The sequence below is a fragment of the Electrophorus electricus genome, chromosome 2 (assembly GCF_041902795.1).
Source record: "Electrophorus electricus isolate QZ-2024a chromosome 2, ASM4190279v1, whole genome shotgun sequence".
Classification (NCBI taxonomy): domain Eukaryota; kingdom Metazoa; phylum Chordata; class Actinopteri; order Gymnotiformes; family Gymnotidae; genus Electrophorus; species Electrophorus electricus.
In genome coordinates this window covers 5,973,458-5,999,740 of record NC_137498.1, presented here as the reverse complement: position 1 = coordinate 5,999,740, position 26,283 = coordinate 5,973,458, and the positions used below count along the sequence as shown (strand labels likewise).

The 26,283-nt window shown below is 39.0% G+C and overlaps 1 protein-coding gene and 2 long non-coding RNA genes across 4 annotated transcripts in view; 1 reads left to right on the top strand and 2 right to left on the bottom strand.

Annotated features, from left to right (window-relative positions):
• The window catches only part of LOC145647300 (uncharacterized), a 498,552-nt gene that overhangs the window by 288,159 nt on the left and 184,110 nt on the right, over positions 1 to 26,283 (bottom strand). The gene's annotated exons all lie outside the window — the stretch shown is intronic.
• On the top strand, positions 15,912 to 24,915 carry LOC145659989 (uncharacterized). Its single transcript, XR_014126205.1, has 4 exons — positions 15,912 to 16,021; positions 17,171 to 17,284; positions 17,473 to 17,803; positions 24,553 to 24,915. It is a non-coding gene; the product is annotated as an uncharacterized LOC145659989 (long non-coding RNA).
• Positions 19,467 to 21,799, bottom strand: LOC145659988 (alpha-1-antitrypsin homolog). Its single transcript, XM_081723932.1, has 4 exons — positions 21,110 to 21,799; positions 20,744 to 21,014; positions 20,413 to 20,560; positions 19,467 to 20,024 (listed from the first exon to the last, which is right to left on the bottom strand). The coding sequence occupies exons 1-4, from the start codon at positions 21,786 to 21,788 to the stop codon at positions 19,836 to 19,838; spliced, it is 1,287 nt and encodes a 428-aa protein (XP_081580058.1). The 5' UTR covers positions 21,789 to 21,799; the 3' UTR covers positions 19,467 to 19,835.

Genomic DNA, 26,283 nt, shown 5'->3' with positions numbered 1-26,283 from the left:
AGTGATTTATTGATTATACTATGAAGTTCAGAGCTGAATCACAGCAGAACCTAAAGCCCATGAATCTCCAAAAGTATCATGGTCTTGTGTATGTGTGTGTGTGTGTGTGTGTGTGTGTGTGTGTGTGTGTGTGTGTGTGCACATTTCACACATTGCACCCAGTGCACCCACATTAGCAATACATATATGAGGAGGCCCAACAGTGGCAACTTGGTAGCAGTGGGGTTTGAATGGGCAACCTTCTGATTACTTTAACCACTGAACTACCACTGCATAACACACTGAATGCAATACAATACAAAAGTATCATGGTCTTGTGTATGTGTGTGTGTGTGTGTGTGTGTGTGTGTGTGCACATTTCACACATTGCACCCAGTGCACCCACATTAGCAATACATATATGAGGAGGAAGAGATGCATCCTGGGAACTGTCACATCTGTAAACCAGTAGCTGTTGCCACAGTGATAGTGTGTGCACGGGAGCATGCATGTATTTGTGAGTGTGGGAGCATGTGTGTGTATTTTGGGGTGGGCGGTGGTGTATCACTTTAGCAGATTTTTATCACTTTGAACGTACATTTAGGGTGTGTATAATGATGTCTTTCTCCAGGTCCTTCAAATGTGGGTCTGGCCATATTGCAGCAGTTGTGTGTGTGCGTGTGTGTGTGTGTGTGTGTGTGTGTGTGTGTGTGTGTGTGTGTGTGTGTGTGTGTGTGTGTGTGTGTGCATGTGTGTCAATTTCCCCCCAGCTAGACACATTACAAATTCAGTAATGCTAAACTAATTATAATTGTAATATAAGTTCATTTTAACAAGAGTTACAAGTTTGTAGTAAGAATGATCCAAGGATTACTAATAACCGCCTGAGAAATAAATATATCTGAAGAAGATTCCAAGTTCCACTTCACCAGAAGCACTTTGATTGTAAGATATCCATCACATCCCAGTTTAGATATCACTGTGTGGTACAACGGGACAAAAGCAACAAACACATCTGGGTGATGCTGTTGAATTTGCATGTTCATGTGTTTTTGCCCACAGACTCTACAACACCAACACACTGTCCTCGTCCACCACTCAGGTCACTGGGAAACTTTCCCACACAGGTGATTTGAAAGAAACAGGTCATAGTATTAATGATTCAGTAAATGTCGCTAATGTGCTTGAGTTAAATCCAGCCTAGCATGTTGCTAGCTTTTTTTGGTGTCGAATTTGCGAGTGTGAAATTAGATTCCACATTACATTCATCAGCCTTCACATTTAGACTACCACATACTCTCCATATGACTGCATACACAGAACTGTAATGTGTATGTGGTGATTTGGGATGAATACATGTACCATTACACTCCTAATCTTTATATTTTAGTATAACTATATAGTTAATATGTCAACAGCAAAATAAATTCACTTTGCAGAACCTTTTCAATGCTGCTCTACTGCCCTAAGCAACCACCTTCTATGACCAGCCTACATATGAACCCTTTCACACCAAACACTGAACCAGAGTTGCCTGTTTGGGATACAAGATGATTTTCACATTTGGTGTTTTTTCTTGAATCTGAGTGAGTCTGTTTCCATGTCACTGATCTGGTTTCATATTGTGTACAAATTTGCAGAACCATCTGCTCTACTTTGGTGTTCAGCCCTCCTGATCAAGCTTGTCTGTCCAATGCCCTGAATTTGTACACCAGTAATGTGTACATTTGAGCCCAACCACAGCTCAGAATGGTTTCCACTCTAAGGTCCTAAAAAGAAAGTAACAAACAGTGGCGTCCAACTGCTGTCAGTGAACTGCACTCTACACACATTCTGCTGTCAAACTGCACTACGCACACCTACATGATGTATGTGGTCATCCGTTGGTGTAAACAGAAACCACAACTCTCTGTCTTGCTTTGGCTCTTTATTTATGAAACAGCAATAGACTCTCACAGTGGAAGTGATGCGTACAGCCAACGCTTTGGCATTTGACCTTAAAAGACATGATTAATAACAGAAAAAAATATGCTGCTATTTAAAGGTCAAATATCAAAAAATCCTAGAGATACACACATAAAATGCAGAAAAATGATTCCTCAGGAAAAATAGCATAATGTAGTAATAAAATGCAATACATTTTTTTACAGAAACATAGAGCAAAATGATGGTTGTTGGAGTTAGAATTTAGTTCTAGATTGACAATATTTAAATTGACATTTACAGCATTTAACATTTTGATTTAGCAGTTAGCCTCTTTTCTCAAGTGTACCAAAAACAAACAAAAAACCCCACAAGTCCTCTAGTTCTATATTTTGTCAGTCTTAGTCTTGTCCCTACAATTTCTACTTTATGCTAGTATCTAATTAGCAATTAGCAAATAATTAGCACTGCTTCCTATTTTCTGGACTGAACCACAGTGCAGATTTCAGTGCCACTTAACGGAACAGGTCAGCAAAGAAGCAAATTTATTTTATTTTCCCTTAACCCAGGTGGACAAGACATGTTTGGAGTCTAAACTGAAGGAGCACATTTTGGTCATTTAATTTAGAACAAAAGCTGCTAAATGTTGCTAACAGACCATGCTTTTACTCAATAAATGTACACAATGTCATTTTAGACATTTCTTAGACATTTTAATATTACTTTATTCATGTATTTCACTACTTTGGTGAACCTGTTTCAATCACCAAACAGGTCCACACGAGTAAAGGTATTTTTTCATATGAGATGAAAAATTTCCATATTCCATAATATTACTTTATACAGTGATCTATGTCAAATTCTACCTCATTAGGAAGATAGCTGAGATTGTTCTGAACACTGTGATATCAAACATGTAAGTACCTTTAAGGTGAATTTAAGAATATATTCAGAAACGGACATTGCTCTGAGCCATCAGATGGTTAAATGATGGTGTTACACCAAAATCTGTGACCACCAAATTCTGTCACTGTACAACCTGGAGCACACAGATCACCATTTCTGACAGCTGTGACCGCACTGTACTGTCATAATAAATGAGTTAAACACCAATTGTGTTGTGATGGCTGGGTGCTGCTGCTCTCTGCTTATCCCAGATATAAATACCTTTGTGTAAATTAATATATGAGGATGACAACACCTGTAGAGAGATGGTAACACTCACCATCAGCAGCATGGAGCACAAGGAGCAGATAAACACACACCTGCGTTCTTACTGAGTTACATACACACACACACACACACAGCTACAGCAGGACTGCTGATACACACCATACACACTCTTCAATACAGTCTACTGAATGACTTCACAACTACACTTATAGTGGAGAGGAAGTGTATTCAGATGAAACTGACAAACTAAGCTCAACACAACACACACCAAATATAGAGATGCGGTAGGTTTTGTAAGATGTCATATGGTACGTCCTCTTTCTTCCTTATCAGTCAGTGATCTATCAGATATTCTCACATTGTCAGTGAGGACGGTCTCGTTCTTAGTTAAGTGGCTCCGTCCTTTGTCACAGAGAAACGATGTAGAAGCTCAGGGGGTGAGACCCAACATAACTTCCCTCACTGCTGTTTGGTCAGTTCATTTCACTATGACACCCAAAGTACTTCAAAGGCTTATTAATGAAAACAGTGTAACGCTTCTTACCTGGAGTGAGGAACAGGTGCTACGGGGTAACCGCGATGCGTGGAGTTAACATGGAGTGACACACACACTGGTGTGGACAATCTGAAAGACTTTTTTTCTCTCCTGGACCACTTCAAGCCAGGTCACACGGCTACCTTCATTGTATTTACACGTAAAGGAAATAGAGAAGGCGAGCAGAAAGGTGACGGTTCTCCCTTCACACAAACACACACACACACACACACACACACACACACACACACACACACACACTCTCTCTCAGTTACTCAATTCACATTACCATAAAGCTCCCTCTTAAAGACGCAGTACAACTGTGTCTGTTACAAGAGCATGTGGAATTACAGCAGCCACAGTGCTGGCTACCTGAGACTTTCAAAAAGTTTGAACAGATATTTAAAGGAGCATTTAATTTCAGAGCATTATTTTTTATTTATTTATACATAATGCAGTGCATGAAACATAAGTCAGGGTGTATTTTAATTGCACATGTTCAGTTTGATTAGTGTGGTTCAGTTTCAAATTTGATATGGAATTTGTTTGCAGGAGTAACGTGTTTGTTGGCCAAAAAACTGGTCCTCCTTCTGTAAGAATGTCACTCCACCACTAGAGATGTGAACTCTACTCACACCACAAATGTACTGTTGCTTTCAGACTGGACTGTCCAATTAAAATGAAAGCTAAAATAACCAATTTGACAGTCTATAGACTATTAAATAAATGTCTACAATCATGGACTTAATTCTCCAAATAAAGTGAAAGCTGCACTATGTAGAATGTATGTTGTCCACTACACTATCTGACAGAAACCTTGGCCTCACCATTAAGAAACAATGTCATCGTAAGGACTTACTGTGCCCTGGGCCTACATGGCACTGTGTTTACCGTCCCCTCTGCCCTGGTGGCACAATGTTTACCATGCCCTGGGCCCTGGGTGGTGCTGTGTTTACTGTCAACAAACTCAGGCATCTGAATGGTAATAAAGGTTTTCAGTGAGACTTGAATGGGTCTTCATTTGTTTTGACAGACCAATCATAGCAGTCTCTAACACACAAATCAGGGGCAGTTATAACATTAGGCATGTTGGTGATATTTGTCATTGTTTCATACACATATTACTTAAATTATGGAAACTATGTAATTCTAAAACAAATGTGGCAATGTGACAAATATACATTAACCTCGAAACTCTCTGACTTACCTGTGACTCATTTATAAATGAGTTCTTTCAAATCAAAGTGTATTTATATAACGCTTTTTACAACAGATGTTGTCACAAGACAGCTTTACAAATGATCAAGTCCAAGCTCTCAGGGAGCAAGCCAAGGGCAACAGTTCTAGACAAATCTCTCTAGAAGAAGAAATAAGGGGAAGAAACTTTGAGAGGAAGCAAGACTCAAAAGGGGGGCCCATCCTCCTCTACTCAACAATGGTCACCACAATAATAACAATTTAAAAAGAAAAATAAATGTAACAAATTAAAAAATAAGCAATTAATGTCTAGTCCAACTTTCTAGAGGTCCTGTTCTTGTCCCAAGGTGTGCATTCCCGGTGTGTTGTCTTGTATGTTGATTCACTATGATGATCTGATCACAGCAGTTGGTGAAAACATCCAGGCCCTTCTGAGTCTGTCAGCGTTCAAAATCAGATTTATCACCTCTGGTTTGGTGTCAGATAAAGTAATAAGAATCACAGTAACACTGCTACTAAGCCAGTAAGTGGAGGGGCCATAATTGTAAAAATATGTATACAGTTCTGGTTTGACCATTTGAGCAGTAACTGAGTCAGAAATCAGACTTCAAAATGCTGTTCTCAATTTAAAGAATGTACGATGTATGGTAGCTAGGTCTGACATTGAGGATTTTAGAGGGGATCTCATTTTTTTAACATGGTGAATTAGAGAGTAAGAATTTTAGTTCTTTTTTTCAAATGTATTTGATCTTATAGGATTTAATGTCTGTACTGGATCTGAAAACCCCCTTGTCCTGTAACAGATAACTTTATTATATATCTCTAGGATTAGGTAAAACCATGCATATTAAATGTAATATGTTTTAAACCATTTTATTCTTAGATTTAGTGCTTAGATTTTTACCAAGGCCCATTCCCCTCTCATTTTTCCTCCTACCCCTTGTTTTCAAGTGTCATCTTGCCCCTTGGGACTGAGTTACAAAGGGTAGTGGTTGAAATCTTCCCCCTTGCTTCTGCATCCATTTTATCAATGAATCATGAGGGATTCTGAGAAATTTCACACTCAATTTGGAGTGTGACTCTGAAAACCTTCAGTTTGGAGGGCCATTTAGCACTAACAGTGCAACCTAGCCCTCTATCGGACACCCAACCCTTACTTATGAACACCGCATATGGAGGGCCAGGGCTAAGTGGTAGGGTCAAGGGGTGAAATGTGATTGGGCCCAAGTGATGGTTTAGAACATCTGTGCTAGCTGAGCTGTTTTTAAAAAGAAACACACGTGGCCTGAGCGAGCTGTTAGTCGTGGTTTTGGTCCTTGTGGTTTTAACCAGCGCTTTTTAGTATTAAGTGTAACGGCTCCTAGCAAAGGCAGAGTCTAATTATAACTGATCACCCAGGCTCTGTTTAACTGGCTTGTCAAATGTCTTTCAAATACATAATAAATAGAATAATACAAATATTTACACTTTATTACAAGAAAAAAGGATTTGTGCTGGAGGGGACATCCATAGTTTAAAACACCATTCATTACCAAAAAAACAACCCACTCTATTGCTGATTTTATGTATTTATGCTGTATGATGTTTGCTGTATTTATGTATTTTATGTTTATAAAGTGTTATGGCTACACTATAAGTAGTGTATTCAGTTTTTGTCCACCAGTAGACTGGCTGTGTTACATGGCTGCTTTAACGGCAAGTTGTCAACAAGGAGGCTTTTTCAGCCTTCAGGTGGCTTCTCAAGCCTCGTCTTTCTTCCCCTACAGACCCCCCCACACTGAAACCACAACATGCATGTCTGGTTCACAGCGGCACCAGGGGCCCTGTGGGCTCTGTGAAACTACACAATGAAAAAACAGACCTCAGGTGTTCTCAGGACTCACAAGACACTACATTACTGTGGGGGACGTAGTGAAGTCCTTGTGCACTTCAGCGAAGTACTGCTGAGAGAGTTCTGGACTGATCTCTGGAGTCAGTGTGTGTCCACAGTGGTAGTGGAGTTCTGGGTGTAGAGTTGTCAGTGTGTGCTGGGGGGTTAGTGGTGTTTCCATAGTGACAATGCTGCTGAGTTTGTGTATTCTCTTCACTGAAAGTGAGTGTAAAATTCTCTTTTAATGCTGAATTGCATGAAATTGTACATTTATTTGTTAATATAAAAATGTTATTTAAGCAAGCTGACTTTTCAGGGAACTGGAAAAATATTTTACTTAACAAATAATTATTAAATATTTCTGCATATCTTATGATTCCATCTTATGAAGTCTGTGTACTTTTTAATATGTGCTTTTGTATGTTTTAGTTTGTAGCTCCTCCCCTGCTCTGCCCCTTGACATGTGTCTCATGTGAGTTTTGTCTCTTATCCCTCCCAGTAATTGTTCCCAGATATTCCCTGTTTGTCTCCTGCTGTATAAATACCCTAATGCTAATGTCTGCAGTCATGGTCAGTGTATGACCCTACTTTCATGTAAATACTTGTGTCATGAAATAACTCAGCTCAGTGAATACATCAAATATAACATACAAGCAGTGTTCTTAATCTTAGTGGTGTGAGAAAAATATGGTTTGTGGACTAAATCGTGGTAGAAATGTATTTGATAAGTGTATGGCATCTTAATGTGAATATGTGCAGTTTTTAAAATCAGTAAACATTTTGCTCTCCATATACCTTATGAACGCCCCAGAAGAAGGAGGAAACTGTTCTGGTCTGAGAGCTCAGGATGTCTGACGTCTGCTGTGGTTTCATTTCTCACAGTTCCAAGCAGTGGGTACCAGAGCAGAATCTAAAGCCCATTTTAGACCAGAAGTGACAACCATGCTGCTTCTGCACCTCTGCAGCTAAGCTGTGGTCACATACTCACAAGCTCAATTTTGTTCTAGTCTATTTCTTGCCTTATACCATGACAGGCTTATCAGTGGTTTCTAGCTAGAAATAGTACAAAATACTACATTTATTCTGTAATGTGTAGTTTAATAATCAAAACAGCAGAACTCTGACTGCTGGGTCTATACTAGTGTAAAATTGGGATAAAGGATGATGAAACACAGACTAAAACTAGGACTAGGCTCCAATGTGTTCTCAATGGCAGGTCCAGTTTGACTGTAATTTAGTACAAAACAGGTTTAGTATGAGTAGGACTGGTATGGTTACTGATCATTTGGGTAATATTGTGTACTGTGAGGAGAGATGTCAGTACTTCACTGAGAAAAGGGACTGCTCATGTACTACCCAAACCATGTCTATGTTCAAAGGGTGATTAATAGAGTTTATCAAAATTCAAATAGGTTCTTTTTGTGAGTAATGCAGGTTTTTGTTGTTTGTTTTCGACTCACTCAGTAAATCCAGAACTTCATATTACTCACAAAAAATCTTAAAGAACCTTTCTATATAAGCAATGGTCCACAAATTATTGTGAAGTAGAAACTGAAAAATCACCAAACAAAAAGCAGGTCTGTAAACTACATTTTAAAACTATAAACTTAGAAATAGGAGTTTGAGAATAGAGTGACAGGATAATACTGTTTGTTTCTCTCCTCTACATCAGACTCCACCCCCTTTGCTTTATAATGAGCATGTGTGTCTCCTGTAAGGTTTCACAGATGCAGCATCATGGTCAGTGTGGGGTTGCAAGTAAGTAAGTAAAGCACATTTCACACATTGCACCCAGTGTACCCAGATTAGCAATACATATGTGAGGAGGAAGAGATGTATGCTGGGAACTCTCACATCTGTAAACTGGTAACTGTTTCCACAGTGACATCAGTGACGTGTGCGTGTGTGTGTGTATGGGAGCATGTATTTGTGAGTGTGGGTGCATGTGTGTGTTTTGGGGTGGGCAGGGGTGTATGACTTTTGCAGGTTTATCACTTTGTACATTTACTATGTTTGTAAAATGATATCTTTTTCCAAGTCCTTCAAATGTGGTTCTGGCCATCACACACAGCAGTGTGTATGTTGCAGATAGAAGTTCATCAGAGTTTCATTTGAATACACTTCCTCTCCACTATAAGTGCACTAATGCAAAAACATAAGAGGACACCAAACCAAACTATAAAAAAAAGGAAAAATGTAGGATATGCACCCTCTGAAGACCATTTGGTGAGATGGGAAGGTGAGTGGCTACAGCTGAGGAAGCACCAGGGGCTCCTGTCTGGGTCTCACTGGGCAGCCATATACAGGGCAGCTGTGTACAGCACAGGTTCTGAACCTGGCTGAAGGGTGCAGGTTGAGCATCTTGGACATCAGTCACGCTTCCTTGGAGATGAAAGATATTTGGTCTGTGGTATTGGTCTACAACTCTAAACATGTTTTACTAAAGTAAGTCCTCATTTGGTCCTTTTAATGAAATCTACATCTTTAAGTACAAACCCCATCTCTAAGTAAAACTCTATATCATCTCTTGGAAACATTGAAATAAAAAATGAAAAAAAAAAAATAGCAAAGCATTAGCCATTAGATTAGAACATATTATTCCATCACTGATACACCCTGATCAAACTGGTTTCATCAGAGAAGACACTCAGCCATTAACATGGTAGACTACTTAACCCAATACTGTGAGGGTGGCAGTTCAGAGGAAGCGAGAGGCAAGGTTGCGCCAAAGTTCTCTTTATTTTCCATTGTCAATATGTGACGATACCGCTACTAACAAACACTACTCTGTTCCAGTAGTCCTTGTAGCGATGTACACGTTGTGCGTGAGCAGTCCAACGGGCCACTAATGTGCTGCACTCTCTCTTGACCTGTGAGTTTAAATAGAGAGAATGAACAAGGAACAGGTGAAGGTGATTAGTAGGCAGGAGACTGGGAATGAGGCAGGTGTTTAGTGTGATCCCTAGCAGGAGTGGGCGTGTCCCTCCCTCTGGCTGCCCGGCCAACCGTGACAAATACGTTACACCTCACTCCACATATTAGAAACTGCTATGCAGAGAAGGCCTTCAGTAAAGAAAACTGGAAGTTTTTCTCTTCACATTGCATAAAATCTTTAACACCACACCTAAGGCCACAGTCAGTATTAATGTAATAACACCACAAAATGTGAATAGAGGTACTAGGCAAGGAAGCCCACTCTCTCTATTGCTGTTCTCAGTTCTTATATTTATACATTTTTTATTACTATTTTAACTTTTTTTTGGGGGGGGGGTTTGTCTTTTTAATTTTTATTTGTTGTTGTTGTTGTTACAGTGCAGTGCACACTAGCCTACAGCCTCAATTAGTTACTTTACAGATATTCACCATTTAGCAAACAGTTGTTAAACAGCTTTTGACAGCTTTAACAACAAAAAGAACAAAGTAACAAAGAGAAAAGGAGAGAAAATGTTTCTACTTCCTGTGATAACTGTTGGGTTGTGATGACATTGTACTGTCTACATCCAAAGTGGTCTTTACTTTGGTGACTCCTTTAGTGGTTCTGTGTCAGTGGGTGGATTTCACAGCTTCAATTAAGTAGTTTTTTTCTCAATAGTATGAAAACTACAACATGATCATAGACTGCTGCATTCCACCTGTACTCTATGAATAATATGAATGTTATCAGACCATCCTCATGTTTACCTGATTAAATGATCAATGTTTATTTTGATCAGCATGTAGTCTAGAGCTCTTCCTGTCTGATCTCTCTAATATTTGCTAAGATACACATTCAGTTTGGTCCTCTGATCACTAAGTGCAGGAGTGAAATGATGTGTCCAAACAGTGCTGAGGGGGATCACTGTGTAGCACTACTTCTTACTGCAGGATCACTTTACTGAGGATGGGGACTGAACACTGGGAAGCTCAGGAGGAAGTGATGACACTAGAAAGAGTGTCACTGTTAGATTTAGTCTGTATGTGAGAGAGAAAGAAGTGGAGGAATAATTTATTTTGCACTTGAACACACTTCCTCTCTACTGTGGATATTAGTGGGTGGTGAATTTCAGTGGAGTTCTACTGAGAGAGTTGTAGAGTTCCAGGTCATAGTTGTGTGGTGATTCCCACTAGACAGACTGTAGTCTGGGCTACAGTTTTCAGTGTTCAGGACACTGTAGTTTTGTAGCGTGTATAAGATGTGAAGCAGCGTTACTGCTGTAGCTGTGTGTGGTGTGTTGTGGAATGCAGCTGTGTTTTTATCTACAGATGTGTTTTTACTTTCTTTTTGGAAATGATGTGCAGACGAAGTCCTGTGAAGCGTTTGAGGTTCTTCCTTATTGTACTGCTAAAGGATTCGAAGCATTGGAGCATTGAAAGCTGGTGACAAAACAGCGACATCTGGTGGTTCTCAGAAATTATAGCAGGCATGGATTCAAAACTGCGCAGCACTATAAACAATACAACACTCCACCGCCTTCATATTTCATTAAAAAAAAAAAAGATCAGTAATGATGTTTAGTAATTAAATATTACAATAATTAGTTTAAAATCATTGTTTCCCTTTTTATGTGAAAACATAATACAAAACTGTACTGGGAGACAACAGGTTGACATTATGAAACATTTACCCTCCCTTTTGGGTTCTATAATTTGCACATTTCCAATTTTTCAGTAAAAAGATAAAGCTTCCAAATTATAGGACAGTGCCAAACTTATGAAACAGTCTCAACCTCATCCTGTGCATCTGTGATGTTTGAAGCTTCAAACAAGATTAGTCACATGTTATTAGTAACTTTAGTGGTAATGTTAGTGGTAATAGTAACTTTAGTGGGAGGAGAGAGGGAGAGTGAGTGAGTGAGTGAGTGAGTGAGAGGGAGGGAGGCAGGGAGGGAGAGAGATGGAGGGAGGGAAGGGAGACAATCAATAATCGTTATAATCAGACATTTACATCTTATAACTTGATGGTCATGCATCCATCATACCAACATCTATTGGGAAATCTCTTAGTGATTTCCAGTACCATCATCAGTTGGCTGGTACCATCAGTACCATCAGGTGACTGGACCTGGAGCAATTAAGTATGTCATATATAATAGTTAAGTATGTCATATACAATAATAATAATAATAATAATAATAATAATAATAATTAAGAATGTCATATTTAATAATAATTAATGATGTCATATTTAATAATAATAATGGAGTATGTCATATATAATAATAACCATTTTACATGTACATGTGCAGCCATATTTAATAGTGAAGGCCTTTATTCTGTGTGTTTCTGCAGGCTGCAGTTTGGCAGATAATCAGAAGACAGACTACATCACTGCATACACAGGAGACTCAGTACTGCTGCCCTGCTCCTGTACTGACCCACACGCCAAACCTGAGAGTTTCACCTGGCAAAAATACAACACAAGAAGACAAACATGGGACGTAATCACCAGTGAGAGTGAACAGTACAGAAACAGAGTTCAGCTGGGTACTGTTCATGCTCCAGGAAATCTCTCTCTCCTCATATCACACCTGACTGAAGGGGATGGGGGAGTGTAAAGGTGTTATCTTAAATGGAGAGAATATAAAGACACCGTACTCACCATTAAATCTCTATCAAGCACAGTGATACTGTCATCATTAGACTGAACCCACAACTTTTGACTGTTCCAGACCTTCTGTGTTAAACTGTGTTTAGAGCAGTACTTTAACCAGATGTTACTCAAATGCACCATTTGTTGTAATGAATGCCGTTAGGGTTGCAAGCAGTCAGCACTGTGGTAGTAGATGACAAGGGGCAGATGTGCTGGACTGAACTAATAGCACTTAGGGAGTCATTTTGGGTCCATCCCACTGGGCCGCCACATCTCTGTGACAACGGACCAAGCCAATTTAAGTAAGAATGAGGACATTCTCACTTATGATGTGAGGCTGTTAAGGAAGAAAGAGGACACACCAAATGACTTTTAAAAACTTATAAAACCCTACTGCCTCCCTATGTTTGTTGTGTATGTTGGGGATAGAAGTTTGTCAAAGCTTCATTTGAATACACTTCATCTCCACTGTAACTGTAGTTGTCAGAACATTCAGTATACTGTATTTTTGACTGTGTGTACAGTGTGTATCATCAGTCCTGCTGTAGCTGTGTGTAGTGTGTGTGTAACCCAGTACGAATGCAGGTGTGTGTTTATCTGCTCCTTGTGCTCCACACTGCTGATGGTGAGTGTTACCTTCTCTCTACTTCTGTAGATCATCAAATATCTACTCAGTAGCTACTTTATAAGAAACACTGGAAACATCTAATAGGAGTCCAGTTAGAGGTGACATGTCATATATTTCTGATAACGTATAAGAGGCACTCCATGTTATCTGAACATATAAGGTAGAATTTGAACAATTACAATTTGCTTTTTAGACTGCCATCGGTCGTAAATATTGAAATCAATGTATTATTGTGGTGAACTTAAATCTCATGCATATCAGCTGCAGCACTCAGGCTAGAGTATAATAGAGCAAAGAAAGCAATCGTTATACTGTGATGGAGTAAATCTTACTCTCAACAATCCCTCTACTAGTTAAAGGAAGTAACAGTATAGTGTAACTTACAAGTATGTAAAAGATAATTAGGCTTTCTACATATAATAATGTGCTTAAAACAATTCACTGTGTGCTTGAGGTAGTTAAACCATGTCAAAAAGAAAATCAATGTTGAATTTTTAATTTGAAACACACATGTGCTGAAGACATTGATAGTGAAGGACTTCAACTGGTGTAGCTGAAGGCTGTACACTGGAACATCACATAATCACAGAGATCACTGTATACGCAGGAGACTCGGTACTGCTGCCCTGTTCCTGCACTGATATAAAGACCAGACCTGAGAGTTTAACCTGGTATAAATACAACACAAACAGAAACACATGGGAAGTGATCTCCAGTGAGAGTGAACAGTACAGAAACAGAGTTCATACTTAGAACTGACCACACTTTTCTATTCTTGTAGAGGCTCCATATAAACCTGTAACTCTTACTCCAGTGGACACTGACACATCAAGTCCAACAGCTTCAACTAAACCTACTACTACAATGACATCTCCAAATGGTTATAAGTTATTAATTTCATCAACTACTACTGATGGTAAGATTAATTTGTTTAATAGTATTCTCCAATCAACACCATAAAATGATTCCCCACTAAATATTACTACTACTAACAATGATAATAGTAAGTGACATCAACAATTAATTTCTTAATGCAGTTCACTTCATATAGGATACTGTAAGGGTTGGCACCAGGCCAAGACCCCCTTCGGCCACCAGAGGGAGGCCTCAAATGAACCACGCCATTAATCAGGATTAACACCCAACAGCTGGGTTAGACCTTATAAAAGCCCCTTGACCCCGTCTTTCAGTGCTGGGTATTTCCTAAAGTTTTGATCCAAGCTCCTAGCCACTAGCTTCGGGTATTGAAGTCTGTGAGCCCTCGTGCTACACCTCATTTCTTGTCTGTGAGGTTGTTTGTGTTTTTATGTGTCCCCTCCCCTCTCCAGTTTTCCATCTGGAGTCTGTCTCTCTCCCAAGGCTTCCCTTAGCCATTCAAGTTCCTCCCTGTTTTCTGGTTTTGTTTGGGAAGTTTTAGTTTGGTTTTCCTCAGTGCATCGAGGTTTCCATTTTTTCCTGTCATGTCCTTTGTTCTCCCTTTTTCCACGCTCAGAATGGTGTTTAGTTATTTACCTTTTGTTTTACCTGATCCAGGATCTAACTGTTCTGCACATGTGCCCACCATTGTTAAAAGCGTGGTTGCTTACCCAGTACCCAGGGTATTGGTTTCATTACTTAGGTGACCTGGGTTCAAGCCTGCCTTACAGATATGTTCTTGAACTGCTTTACAGATGATCTTTCCTACAAAGGGCCATATTTATAGATACTTTAGGAATGTTTCCCAGCATTCATACCTGACTCTTCACTGCCTCCTACTTTTCAAACCCCTATTAATATGATCATTTCATGTTCATTCATGTTGTGTTTATGGCCTGATTATGTATAATCTTGCATTCAGAATGTAAGATTGTTTGTGTTTATTTTTGATGAGGTGTGATGTTTGGTTGTTAGATTGTAGATTGCTTTGTATTGTTTTTTTCATGGTGCTTTTATTACACAGTTTGATTTTTTTTAAACTACCCTTCAGGAATTTCTGCTCAAGCTTACCGTGGCCTGCACAGTGTTGTATTCCCAAAGCTTGAGGAGCTGAAGACAGACCTGGTAGCTGTGAAAGAAACACACCACCTAATGGTGGCAGGTTATGGTGAGACTGATGAAGACATTGAAGACCCATATGAGGATGTTGCCACGGATGCCTCAACAGATGATGAATTCTAGACTCCATCCTGTCCACTGCACTTTCCACATTAATTTCAAATCTGTATGCCTATATAATACATGTAATGTTGTTTTTTTATCCTTGTCTCTTTGTAGCTAGGTTGTTTGGTTGGGTGTTCTTTATAAGATATAAGAAACATTTTTTTAAAATTATGCTAACCTTTTTTCTTTTCAGCAGTAATTAACCTTTGTGAAGATGAGATTAAACGTTGTGTTATAAAACACATATTGGAATAGCCCCTGTAAAACCACGTGCAGGGTATTTTGGGGCTACAATCCTGCACTTTTAAAAAAATCTATTTAAAAAAAAATAATAAGCCATTTGAAGCAATAATGAATGGAGCATTTAATTCTGTTTGTCTAGTTGTTCAGTTTCATAATATAAGCATATATTATGCAAGAAAGTGTTTGCATAACTGCGTAGCCTTAGTACTGGAACACCAGAGTAAAGATAAGCCTTGTTTTGTTGAACATTGTATTGTGACCAATAAGTCTAATTTTCAGTTAAAATGGTATAATTTCTTAAAGCTTTATTATTGTTGTTGTTTAGGTTGCATTTTGATCCTTAATAAGTGTTCAAATGACTTTGGATTATAACGAATACAGAGTGAGTGAATTGTACCTATGTGGAATGATTACTAATTAATTAATATATAGTTTACATGTATAGGTTATATTTACTTTATTTATTTAGATTTTTTAATTTGAGCCTGATAACAAAATGATAACGTAAAGAGGGGGAAATTATTTTAAAATGTTATTTATAATATGAGACTATAATGTCATTTCAGCTGCACTTCTGTCATTGTTCTAAACAACCACTGAAGAGAATTTAGCGCTCCATTATGTCATAATTTGTGTCATTCTATTTCTGACCCCAGATCAGTTTATTGAGTGGATTTGCCGATGACGATCATTTTAGACAAAACATCAACAGAGACTACAAACAATTCTTCACGCATAAGAGGTACTGAGAAACGAAAACAAAACGTAAGTAGAATTTAGTTTTATCTACAAAGGCAGTTTTTTTCCTAAATTAGAAACTAAATATTTGATAAGGGAATCGTATTATAAACATGTAGCCAATATGCGAATTTAAAATGAGAACACACATTTTAATGATGGAGAACTTTTGACTGAACGGAGAACTAATTAGTGGGCTGATAGTGAGCTCCCCGCCCCACTAGTCACGTGGTACGGCCCGCCGCCTGCAGTGGGAGTTCATGGTCTTGTGTGAATCCACGACGATGTAGTCACACACACCTGCACCGCGTTATTCTCCTAATGTCTGTGTGTGTTTAAACCCCGGTTGGTGTGTGTATCCCTGTCGGTCTGTGTTCGCTAATGTTCACGTACGTGGTGCACTTTATGTTTGTAAGCTGTGTTCAATGTTGCTCATGTTCATTTTGCCTGTTTGGTGTGAGCGCCACTGTGTTCGTTATTCGTGTTCGTCTAATAAACGTCTGTCTACGTCAAGGGAGTTTGTGGGAGTTTGTGGGACCTGCGGCACTCGGGCCGTCACAGCTGTTTAATTTCACGGACCGCACACATATTTAAAAATGCGGAATAAGTGAGTAGAGAGTGAACTAACAAAAGGAAACCTTGATAAATAAAAGGGGACGTAGCTGAAAATATTCGGGTAACCGAACTCCATTAGATGAAATACGTTGACTGAGACAAGGGAAAGTGACTTATGGGCTTGTTTTAGAAAAGCCTCTGCAAGACCACGAGTGTGGCCATTATGCACTGTCGCACAACGGACAACCTTTGTTTCACATTTATTAACATTTGTAGAAGAAATTGAGCTACGGGTGGCCATTTGTTCTGTTACATAACTGTATATACATATTTAAAGTCTACAGGCTCTGATTTTTCATTTCCATATAGAGATATGAAACTGGGGTACAAAGGTAATCCTGTGCACAAATGCATGTAAAATAAGCCTTGTTTTATAGAAAATTGTGTTGTAATCAAAGCCTAATTTTCATTTCAAATTCAATTACTTCTTAGGAATAAATCTTTAATTCTTAAAAATTAGTTTTTTTTTTAATGTCCAAAAACACATGCAAACTTTTTAAAAGAAAGTAAACAGCTTTATTATCGTTCAGTGACAATAGAGCTTTCTTCTGCCCTTTCTAGATGCCAAGGGACAACTTAATTACTAATATTATCACCAGAAGCCAGAAGAGTCATAGATACCCTGCTCCCATTGCTTGGTTTAAGCAACATTACTGTGCCAATCTGGGAGAAAGTGTAAGTGTCTACATCTTTTTAATGCATCCACAGTTTTATTTATTTTGCCTTCACATTTCCCTGACTTGTACAGATGGCAATCCAAAATATGCTGTCCATTAGTGGAGTTTCCACTGCCCAGGTGGGGTCAATGGATGATTCATTTCCTTTACAATTCATCACTGATTATTTCTCATTTCTCACCCAAGAAACAGCAGGACTGTAAGGAGGTTCGTACCGTCCGGAGCAGAACTGCTGAACACTTTATGATCATAGAGTCAACGGAAGAGATTTGCTCTTTGGACCACAGCGCCCATGTAGAAGGTGCAGATGTACTTTCTTGCATAAATCTAGCTTTCCATTAAGAACACACAGTAGGATATGATCTTTGTTCACTTTAAATATGTGCCTGTACTTTATTATGTAATTGCATTTGTATTGATTTTTGGGAAAAATAAACATCTGTAGATGTAAGAGAGGATCTGGGTGGAGTAGGGGAATCTATTACAGAGGCAGTCAAAGTGGAGAACACCCCAGCTGGTGAGTAGCATCAAAGCACCACATCAATAATCAGAGTTTACATACATCCACTCCATGGACACCAGTTTAAAAATTCTACTTTTATTTCAAATATAAAGGCTCAGAATGCAAGAAGTTGAAGAGAGTACGCATCTTCTTCAGACGAGCATGGCAGGCTATAAAAAGCACCTTGTCCTGTGCCAAGCGCTCCAACAAAATTAGCCCTACTTTTTAACTTTTCCCAGCTCTTTTTACCAATTTATTTTGTATTTCTTTTTTCCCTTCATTTTCCCCAACCTGTCTTTTCATTTTCTGAAATATTTTTTGACTTTTTCATTTATTTTTGATTAATAAACTTTACTTCATGCAAAGATATAGTCTGTTTGCATTCTGGACCGTTTAATCATATTTTTCATTCTAAGACCAGCCAGGTTATAATTCTAATTCGGCCAAATACATCTTGAATGATTCAACTCACTTTAATAACATTTTTAGATTATCACATATATGTACAGTTTCATGTCACTCAGCATTAAGAGAGAATTTCACACTCACCTTTCGTGAGAGGAAGTACAGTAAAGAGAAAACATAAACTGAGCATCTCAGTTTATGTAATTCCTTATCTCAATGGAAACACCATTGACCTCCCAGCACACACTGACAACTGTGTTCATGAGTAGGGGTTGGGTCTCTGATAGAGGGCTAGGGTGAGGTCTTAGAGCTAAATGGCCCTCCAAACTGAGGGATTCAGAGTCTCACTTCAAATTGTGCATTAGGAGAAATTTCTCAGAATCCCTTGTGAATCATTGAAAAAATGGATGCAGAAGAAAGGGGGAAGATTTCAACCACTAGCCTTTGTAACTCAGTCCCAAGGAGCAAGATGACACCTGAAAACAAGGGGTAGGAGGAAAAATGAGAGGGGATTGGGCCTTGGCAAAAATCTAAGCACTAAATCTAAGAATAAAATGGTTTAAAACATATTACTTTTAATACATATGGTTTTAGCTAATCCTAGAGATATATAATAAAGTTAAGATATCTGTTACAGGACAAGGAGGTTTTCAGATCCAGTACAGACATTAAGTCATATAAGATCAAATAAATTTGAAAAAAGAACAAAATTATTTACTCTATAATGCACCATCTTAAAAAAAAATGAGATCCCCTCTAAAATCCTCAATGTCAGACCTAGCTACCATACACTGTACATTCTTTAAATTGAGAACAGCATTTTGAAGTCTGATTTCTGACTCAGTTACTGTTCAAATGGACAAATTAACACAAATTACATCAAATATGGCCCATCCAGTTACTGGCTTAGACACAGCGTTAGTGTAATTCTTATTACTTTATCTGACACCAAATCAAAGGTGATAAATCTGATTTTGAACCCTGACAGACTCAGAGGGGCCTGGATGTTGCACCAACTGCTGTGATCAGATCATCATAGTGAATCAACATACAAGACAACGCACTGGGAAATAACTCAAAACTGATTTATAAATGAGTCACAGGACTGTTAGAGAGTTTGGAGCTTAATGTACGTCTGTCACATCGCTATGTCTGTTTTAGAATTACATAGTTCCATATGACTTAAGTAATACGTGTATGAAACACTGATATATATGACCAACATCCCTAATGTTATAACTGCCCCTGATTTGTGTGCTACAGACTGCCATGATTGGTTTGTCAAAACAAATGAAGACCCATTCAAATATCACTCAACAACTTTATTTCCATTCACATACCTGGGTTTGTGTACATCTGTATTCACTATGCCATCAGAAATAATCCAACAGTCTGTTACTTTTTCTCATATCTGGTGTAAGGGAACTGGACTAAGTCTGAAAGGAGCATTTAATTTTAAGTTTAATTATAGCTAAATGAAGTCCCTTCTATATGTAGCTCACTAAACTAGCACAACCTTTAGCCTTTCATTGCTCTGAGATAATACAGAGACGTGACTATATTTGTTGCTAATTGATATGAGAGAGAATTCAGTAGCACTCCCATCATACTGCTGACTAGACTGTGTGGGAGACGTCTACCACTACACAGTGGGGTTGGTTATCTTTCCCATGAACAGGATACTCCTGGTGTTCTTCTCCACAATGAAAACTAGGAACGGTCTGTTGACTTCTGTTTTGAAAAGCAATGACAAGGGCATGAATTCAAGAGTAGTTGCAGCTGTAGCCTGAGTGCCCTGCTCATCCACGCTGAGGACGGCCTTGTGCAGGACCTGTGGGGAAGGACCAGTCTGGGCAGTCATTGAATGACACTTTAATGTATGTAAGCAGTAGATGCATTAACTTCTGAACAGTCCTTGGTGGACAACAGATGGAATTTGCCTGCTGCATCTCACCAGTGTGTTGACTGGGTGTAAAAGCATTGTGCAGTGTGTTGATTGTAAAGTGTCCTTGGGTACTTGAAAGGCACTATACAAATGTAACTTTATATTGTGTCATATCAAGAGAGGCAAACCTAGAAATTCACTTTTTTTTTTTTTTTTATTTGAGGCTCAGAGTGCAGTCAAAATTCTACTGGATATTTAAGATGGGCAGTCTATTAACAATATTTCCCACACTCATAATGTGACACTCTAGACATGACAGCATTTCTCCACATACCTTGGAAACTGCCACCTTGGCCCCCTTACTGATTCCAGAGAAGTCTGCACTGTCTGAGAATGCATTAACCATTCCCATGTCCTTCAGAGTGTCCCCAAGACAGGAGGAAGCAGACACTGAGAACTTGGGCATATACAAGTCCAAAGTGCTGGAGAACAGACATGGTCAGTCATGCAAACGCACTCTTACATGGAATAGCATAAGCAAAAATATTTATTTAATACTTTTTTGTCATTGGTAACCTTGTCAGGGAGTAAAGGTTTTACTTTGTGGTAGTACTTAATATGTATAAATTAAAGTATATTTTAAAAAGCATTTCATGATACATTACATTTTGTGGACTTTGTCCTTCCAGTAGTTGAGGTGATCCTTACTGATGTGTTTCTCCACCTCCTCCATTTTTCCCTGGTCAGGCAGGACGATCATCATGGAGGCGTTTCCATTATATGGCAGCATGATAACAGACGTAAAGTTGCCCTGGTCATAGTAGAAGTCATATTCACCATTTCTGTTCATCATATCCACAGACACTGTGGTGTTCTCATCCACATGAAAGTCACCTTTGCTGGTGTCCTCCACTTTAAAAGCCTCTTGCCATTTACCTGACAGAGTGAAATACAAAACTGGTTACTGCAGTTCAGGTGAAATACATGAAAAATTATTTAATCTCTAGTGGGATCTACTTGTCTACTCTTACCTTTGAAATACATATAGTTGATGAGCATCATCACAGTGGCAGCATCCAGACTCTTGACCATATCAGTGATCATGTTCTTGGTCTTTTTGGCAATTAACTTGTTGATCTCCTGCACAGCGACTTCAGGTATGGAAAAGTCCACACTGAAGGCTTCACCTTTGTAGAAGTGCTGGATATATTTCAGAAACTTGTCTTCAGGCTTGAAGCCTTTTTGTACAGCTGCAGCTCCTCCTATCTCCAACAGTAGGGCATCCTGGCTGTGGTCCAGCATGTGGAGAAGGTGCTCATAGCCTTCATTGACCTGATCAGCTGTGAGAGCACTGTAGTCCAGGGTGCTGAAGATTTGTGAATGGGTATCACCTTTGGCCCCCAGGGCCAGCATGGATAGAGCCATGAAGATACTCAGAGGAGAGAAGAAGATATTCTTGCCCTGGGTGCCAGGACGGCTGGCCAGCTTCTTGTAGAGGGAGAAGGCAAAGTCTGCATTGTGGGGTGAGAGTTTGTGGCAGGGTTTGTCTTCTCCATCGTGGTGGGGGTGGGCTGCATCGTTGCCATGATGGAGATGTTGATGGTGATCTGCTGAATGGTCATGATCATGATCCTGGTCCTTGATGCCTACAGTCCAGTCCACTGACAGTATGAGGACAACAATCAAACAGCACTGGACCTTTCCCCACATTTTAACACCTGCAGAAGCACTGCACAGATTTAAAATGTGTCACATTCAGGTTCATTTAAACAAAACTATTACATTAGAAAATAGTCAACACATGGATTTTCATAAGAGAGGTATATACGTGATAGCCTTCATGGAGACTACTTCTGAGTCTAGTCTTTAATTCAGTTTTTACATTTTTAAAGATGTAATAGATCACTGTTGAAGTGTTTGCCATTTAGTTCAAACAAGATCTGAGGAAATAATTACTTGTATCTCCAGAATATCAGTCATCTTACAGTACATTTACTTACCATCCACGTCCTGTCAGCAGTAAACTATTGGGATTGAGTTCATACATTTTATAGCCTGTTTGGTGTAATCTGAGGTCAGTCCTTTAAACATTAACCACTGAGGGGCTGTTTCAAATAGAGCAGGAACATTGCACAGCATTTATCCTTTAGTTAACATTACTGATGCCAAAACCGTGTACGCTGGCATCGTTACCTCTGGTATTGATTCCTGTGAGGCTATGTAGTCTCATTCCAAACTCAGCTGCTGCGGTCTTCGAATACACTAACTGATCTGTGTACATAAGTGCAGTTCTTTTTATCAGCTATACAGGATGGCAGTCTTTTTTCATATTAGCTAACATGTACTTAGTACTTTCAGAGCTCTTTGTATTCTCGGTACCACTGACCTCTCTGAGAACCTTCACACAACTTGAATGATTCCTCGCCATCGCAAGTTTTGAAAGCTTTTTGAAAGCACACATTTGGTCACAAAGCACATTTCAGTCTCAGGTGTATGCATTTTTATTTTAGTTATTTACCTCATATTTCAATTTAAGCCTGTATCATTAGCTCTGCTGTCATCATTTGTCATCGGGATCAGCTGCAAACTCTCTCTGAGCCTTTATGTGGTTTAAATGCATAGACGTACTGTAGCATGAGCTGATGGTGTAACATTTATTTGCCTTTACAGAGAAAAAATGCATATAATTATATATTAAGATAATTAAGACAATATTTTGTTTTATTAACTCCAAACATCTTTCACTGGTTAATGCTGGTTATAATTTTGCTTCTTGAATAAAGCGCATAGATCTTGTTGCATTTCTAGAATCATGCAAGGCAGATGCATGACGCACCAAACCCTCCACTGAGTCACCAATGTAAAGAGAAAGATCGAGACTCTACGGATCCACCTCGTTTGATACGAGGAATTCCTGATATGCCCAACGTAACTTAGCGTGTAAATCACACATAAGATTAGAGTGACAATAGTAAGACATCTTAAGTGACATCACATTAATATCAATCCAAATGTCGTGGAAAGGGAGATATGTTTTACAAACGGTTGGTTGTCCACATGTATTTTTTTTACTGCATCTCCTCACATCCCTCCTCTAATCAAGCCCTTAATACAGTTCTGGATTTCAAAATATTACTAAACGTGTGTAACTCGTGGAAGGTGGAGGGCGAACACACGTGCGTAGTACCATCGTCTCTGACATGCGAGTGAGCGGAATCAAAAACAGGAGAAAAGAAACTATAGACAGAACAGTGAAAAGGAACAAGTTTAATAAACACCAGGAGAACACAATACAGGACAAAACCAAGGAACAAACAAAAGAAGAACAGGCTAATCAGGGTGAGGATGAACACTACGTAAATTAGGGAAATAAATATTTAAGGAAAGACAAACGGGAAAACAACGAAACATAAAACTAAGACAAGCGAGGGAAGAAGAAACAAGGAAGGGGAGCACACAGACCAGGCTACTTTAGCGAGACTAAAGATAAGAGACAAACACAGGTAACGGAACTAAAAGGAAAAGCACACAACACTATCGTATATGAAAATGCTAAAGAAACCTAAACAGAAACGAAGCAACGGGACAACACCTGACGCGAAAAGAGAAAGCAACGTAGACGAGAGAACAGTGAGAAAGTACAACGGACGAGGGAACAGAATAAAACAGAGAGAGAGAGAGAGAGAAAGAGAGAGAGAGAAAACAAGTAAGTGGTTAGGTAGTCATGGAAACGGGCTGCGCTCCGGTCCGTGAGCATGACATGCCAACCCATTATGTTTTACTGCCCCTCAAAGAAAGCAATCTAGATGTGGAGCTGTTGAAGTATATTGTTAATTTTATTCCAAAAGGGAGAACAGCATTGTGCACGCAGTGAATTTTGATTTTCAATTCAGTTCCAGCTCACATGGAATTAAACCCCTTATATGTTTTATTTAGCACATGATTCTATTGGTAAGGTTATGAAGCTTGTCTCTGCAGTGCCTGGCATGCCAGTATTACTGAGATTTCTTATGATCATGCTCTTAGCTAACCTACATACAAAGAGTCAAATGTTCAAATGTTGTGTCCAGTGTTCATTTGATCCCAAAGTTAGCTGAAGAGTATTTGTACTTTTTCTGCTATTCTAACAAGATCAGGCAAGCAGACTTAAGCTTGTGAGATTTTTTATTGACTTAGTAGATTTGGTTTGGCACAAGTTCAGGACATGAGCTGAATAAACTGTTTTGTGAACTCTGATAGAATAAGAGGTCTGAGAGTTGGTACCAACTTCTGTGGAAAGTCCTTCATGGTCAGCCAGCATACATGAAGAGCAAACAAACTGGAAGCTTGTGTCATTACATTTGTCTCCTTGCCATGTCTGTTTTGTACATTTTCCAGTTCCACAGGTTTCAGTGATAGATGTGTATGAAATGATTGATTAAGAATTCGAGCAGGAATGCTAAGGTTAGATGTGACTCTAATTTACATATTACAGACCTCCCAGTGGAGCTGACGAGTGCCTGATGGAGCTGATGTCTACCTGGTGGAGTTAAATTCTGCCTGGTGGAGTTATGGTGTACCTGGTGAAGATGAGGTCTGCCTGGTGGAGGTCCACCTGATGGAGATGAGCTGCACATGGTGGATTTGAGGTGTGCCTTAATACTACTTAATTGAAGCACACACAAATTGTCACAGCATGTTTATATTTCCCCCTAAGATAATGTAAGAGAAATGATAAACATTAACTTCCTGTCACACACTTCACCTTTTAGTTAACTGTTGGAAAATCTACTTATATTGTAAAACATTCCTTGATGACACTAAGCAGTAAGTAGGAATCTTTTTTTTTTCTTTCCCATCCTGAAGGTACTAAGGAGATTAATCACACTATTTGTCTTTTTTTCCCCCCTAATTCACAGCCCCAATCCACAGGAAAATTTCCCCAGTACAATTTTAGCTTCAACAGTTTTTTTTGGGAAGGATCAATCTGGCATTCTCTTGATTTTTGTTTAAGGTAACATTAGCTAATGTTACTCCCAGAGTGTCCTTTTTAGCAAGAGGAACCATATGAATCAAAATAATGATAACTCAGGATATGACATCATACACATCATAACTGATAATGTAACATCAAACTAATGACATCATCACATAATGTAAAGGCAACCTGGTGAATTTTATGTAGAATGTAACATATAGAATAAGTACTCTGAGTTGTGTTAATTGTGTAACATTGACTTAAACTTTTTGAGATGTTGAGAGACACACCTTGAGAGAAATGTTAGCACTGAATATATGTTTAGCACACAATCTTTAGTAAATCCTTCATACAAAACTGGAAACTGAACAGCAACCTCAACAAAAAAAGAACTAAGATTTACTAAATGGCTCCATTTGTGTTTGTCTATGGTGCTGAAACTAACTCTGTAATTTCAGCACCATGGGCAGCAAGCAGGCTCTCTAGGACTTCAGAACTATCTCAGAAGTGCTTTGCTTCACTTAATAATACCTTTGTGCACAAGTGACTCAGTCTCTCTTACAGAGTAACTGTAAGGAGAGTGAGCCCTCTGAGTGAGCCCATGGTCACACACACTTTCTTTAGTTCCTCTACACCCTTGTGGTTTCCCTGACCCCCCTGCTGTTCCTGAAGTACTCCTTTCCTGGACGACAGGCAACTCACCCTTTCCATCACATTTGACAGCTGTAATCACGCACATGGTTCCTGTTATTCAGCTCTTGTGTTCTGTCCTCTCAGAGCAAGAGACACACTAAAGTTTAGCAATTATAAAACTCAGACAGATGGATAAAGGGTTCAGGAAAGTGAGAACAGGTTTGTGCTGTGTCAACACTGGGCACAGTGGACTTAAATAAAACATTGAAATATCTTCTGCCCGAGCTGTGATTGATTTCCAGAGTTGCACCACAACCATGAATACAGATGCATGCGTTCTTTCACAGGTGAAGAATGTACAAAAAAGGAAGGAAGTGCCAGTTTCTGTCTGAAGAGTCAGACAAAGCAAACAAAGAGAAACTAAGAATGACAGAAGACAATGAAAGAAACTCAACGTAACAATAACTGTTACAGCACTTAAAAAAGGGGGTTTAAAAGGAAAGAAAGAAAGACATAACGACACAGGTGACACAGTGACTGAGACGGAGCACATGCGACCTGTGCGTGGCATGACACAACAGCAAAACACAAAGATCCTTTAAACAAAAGACACAA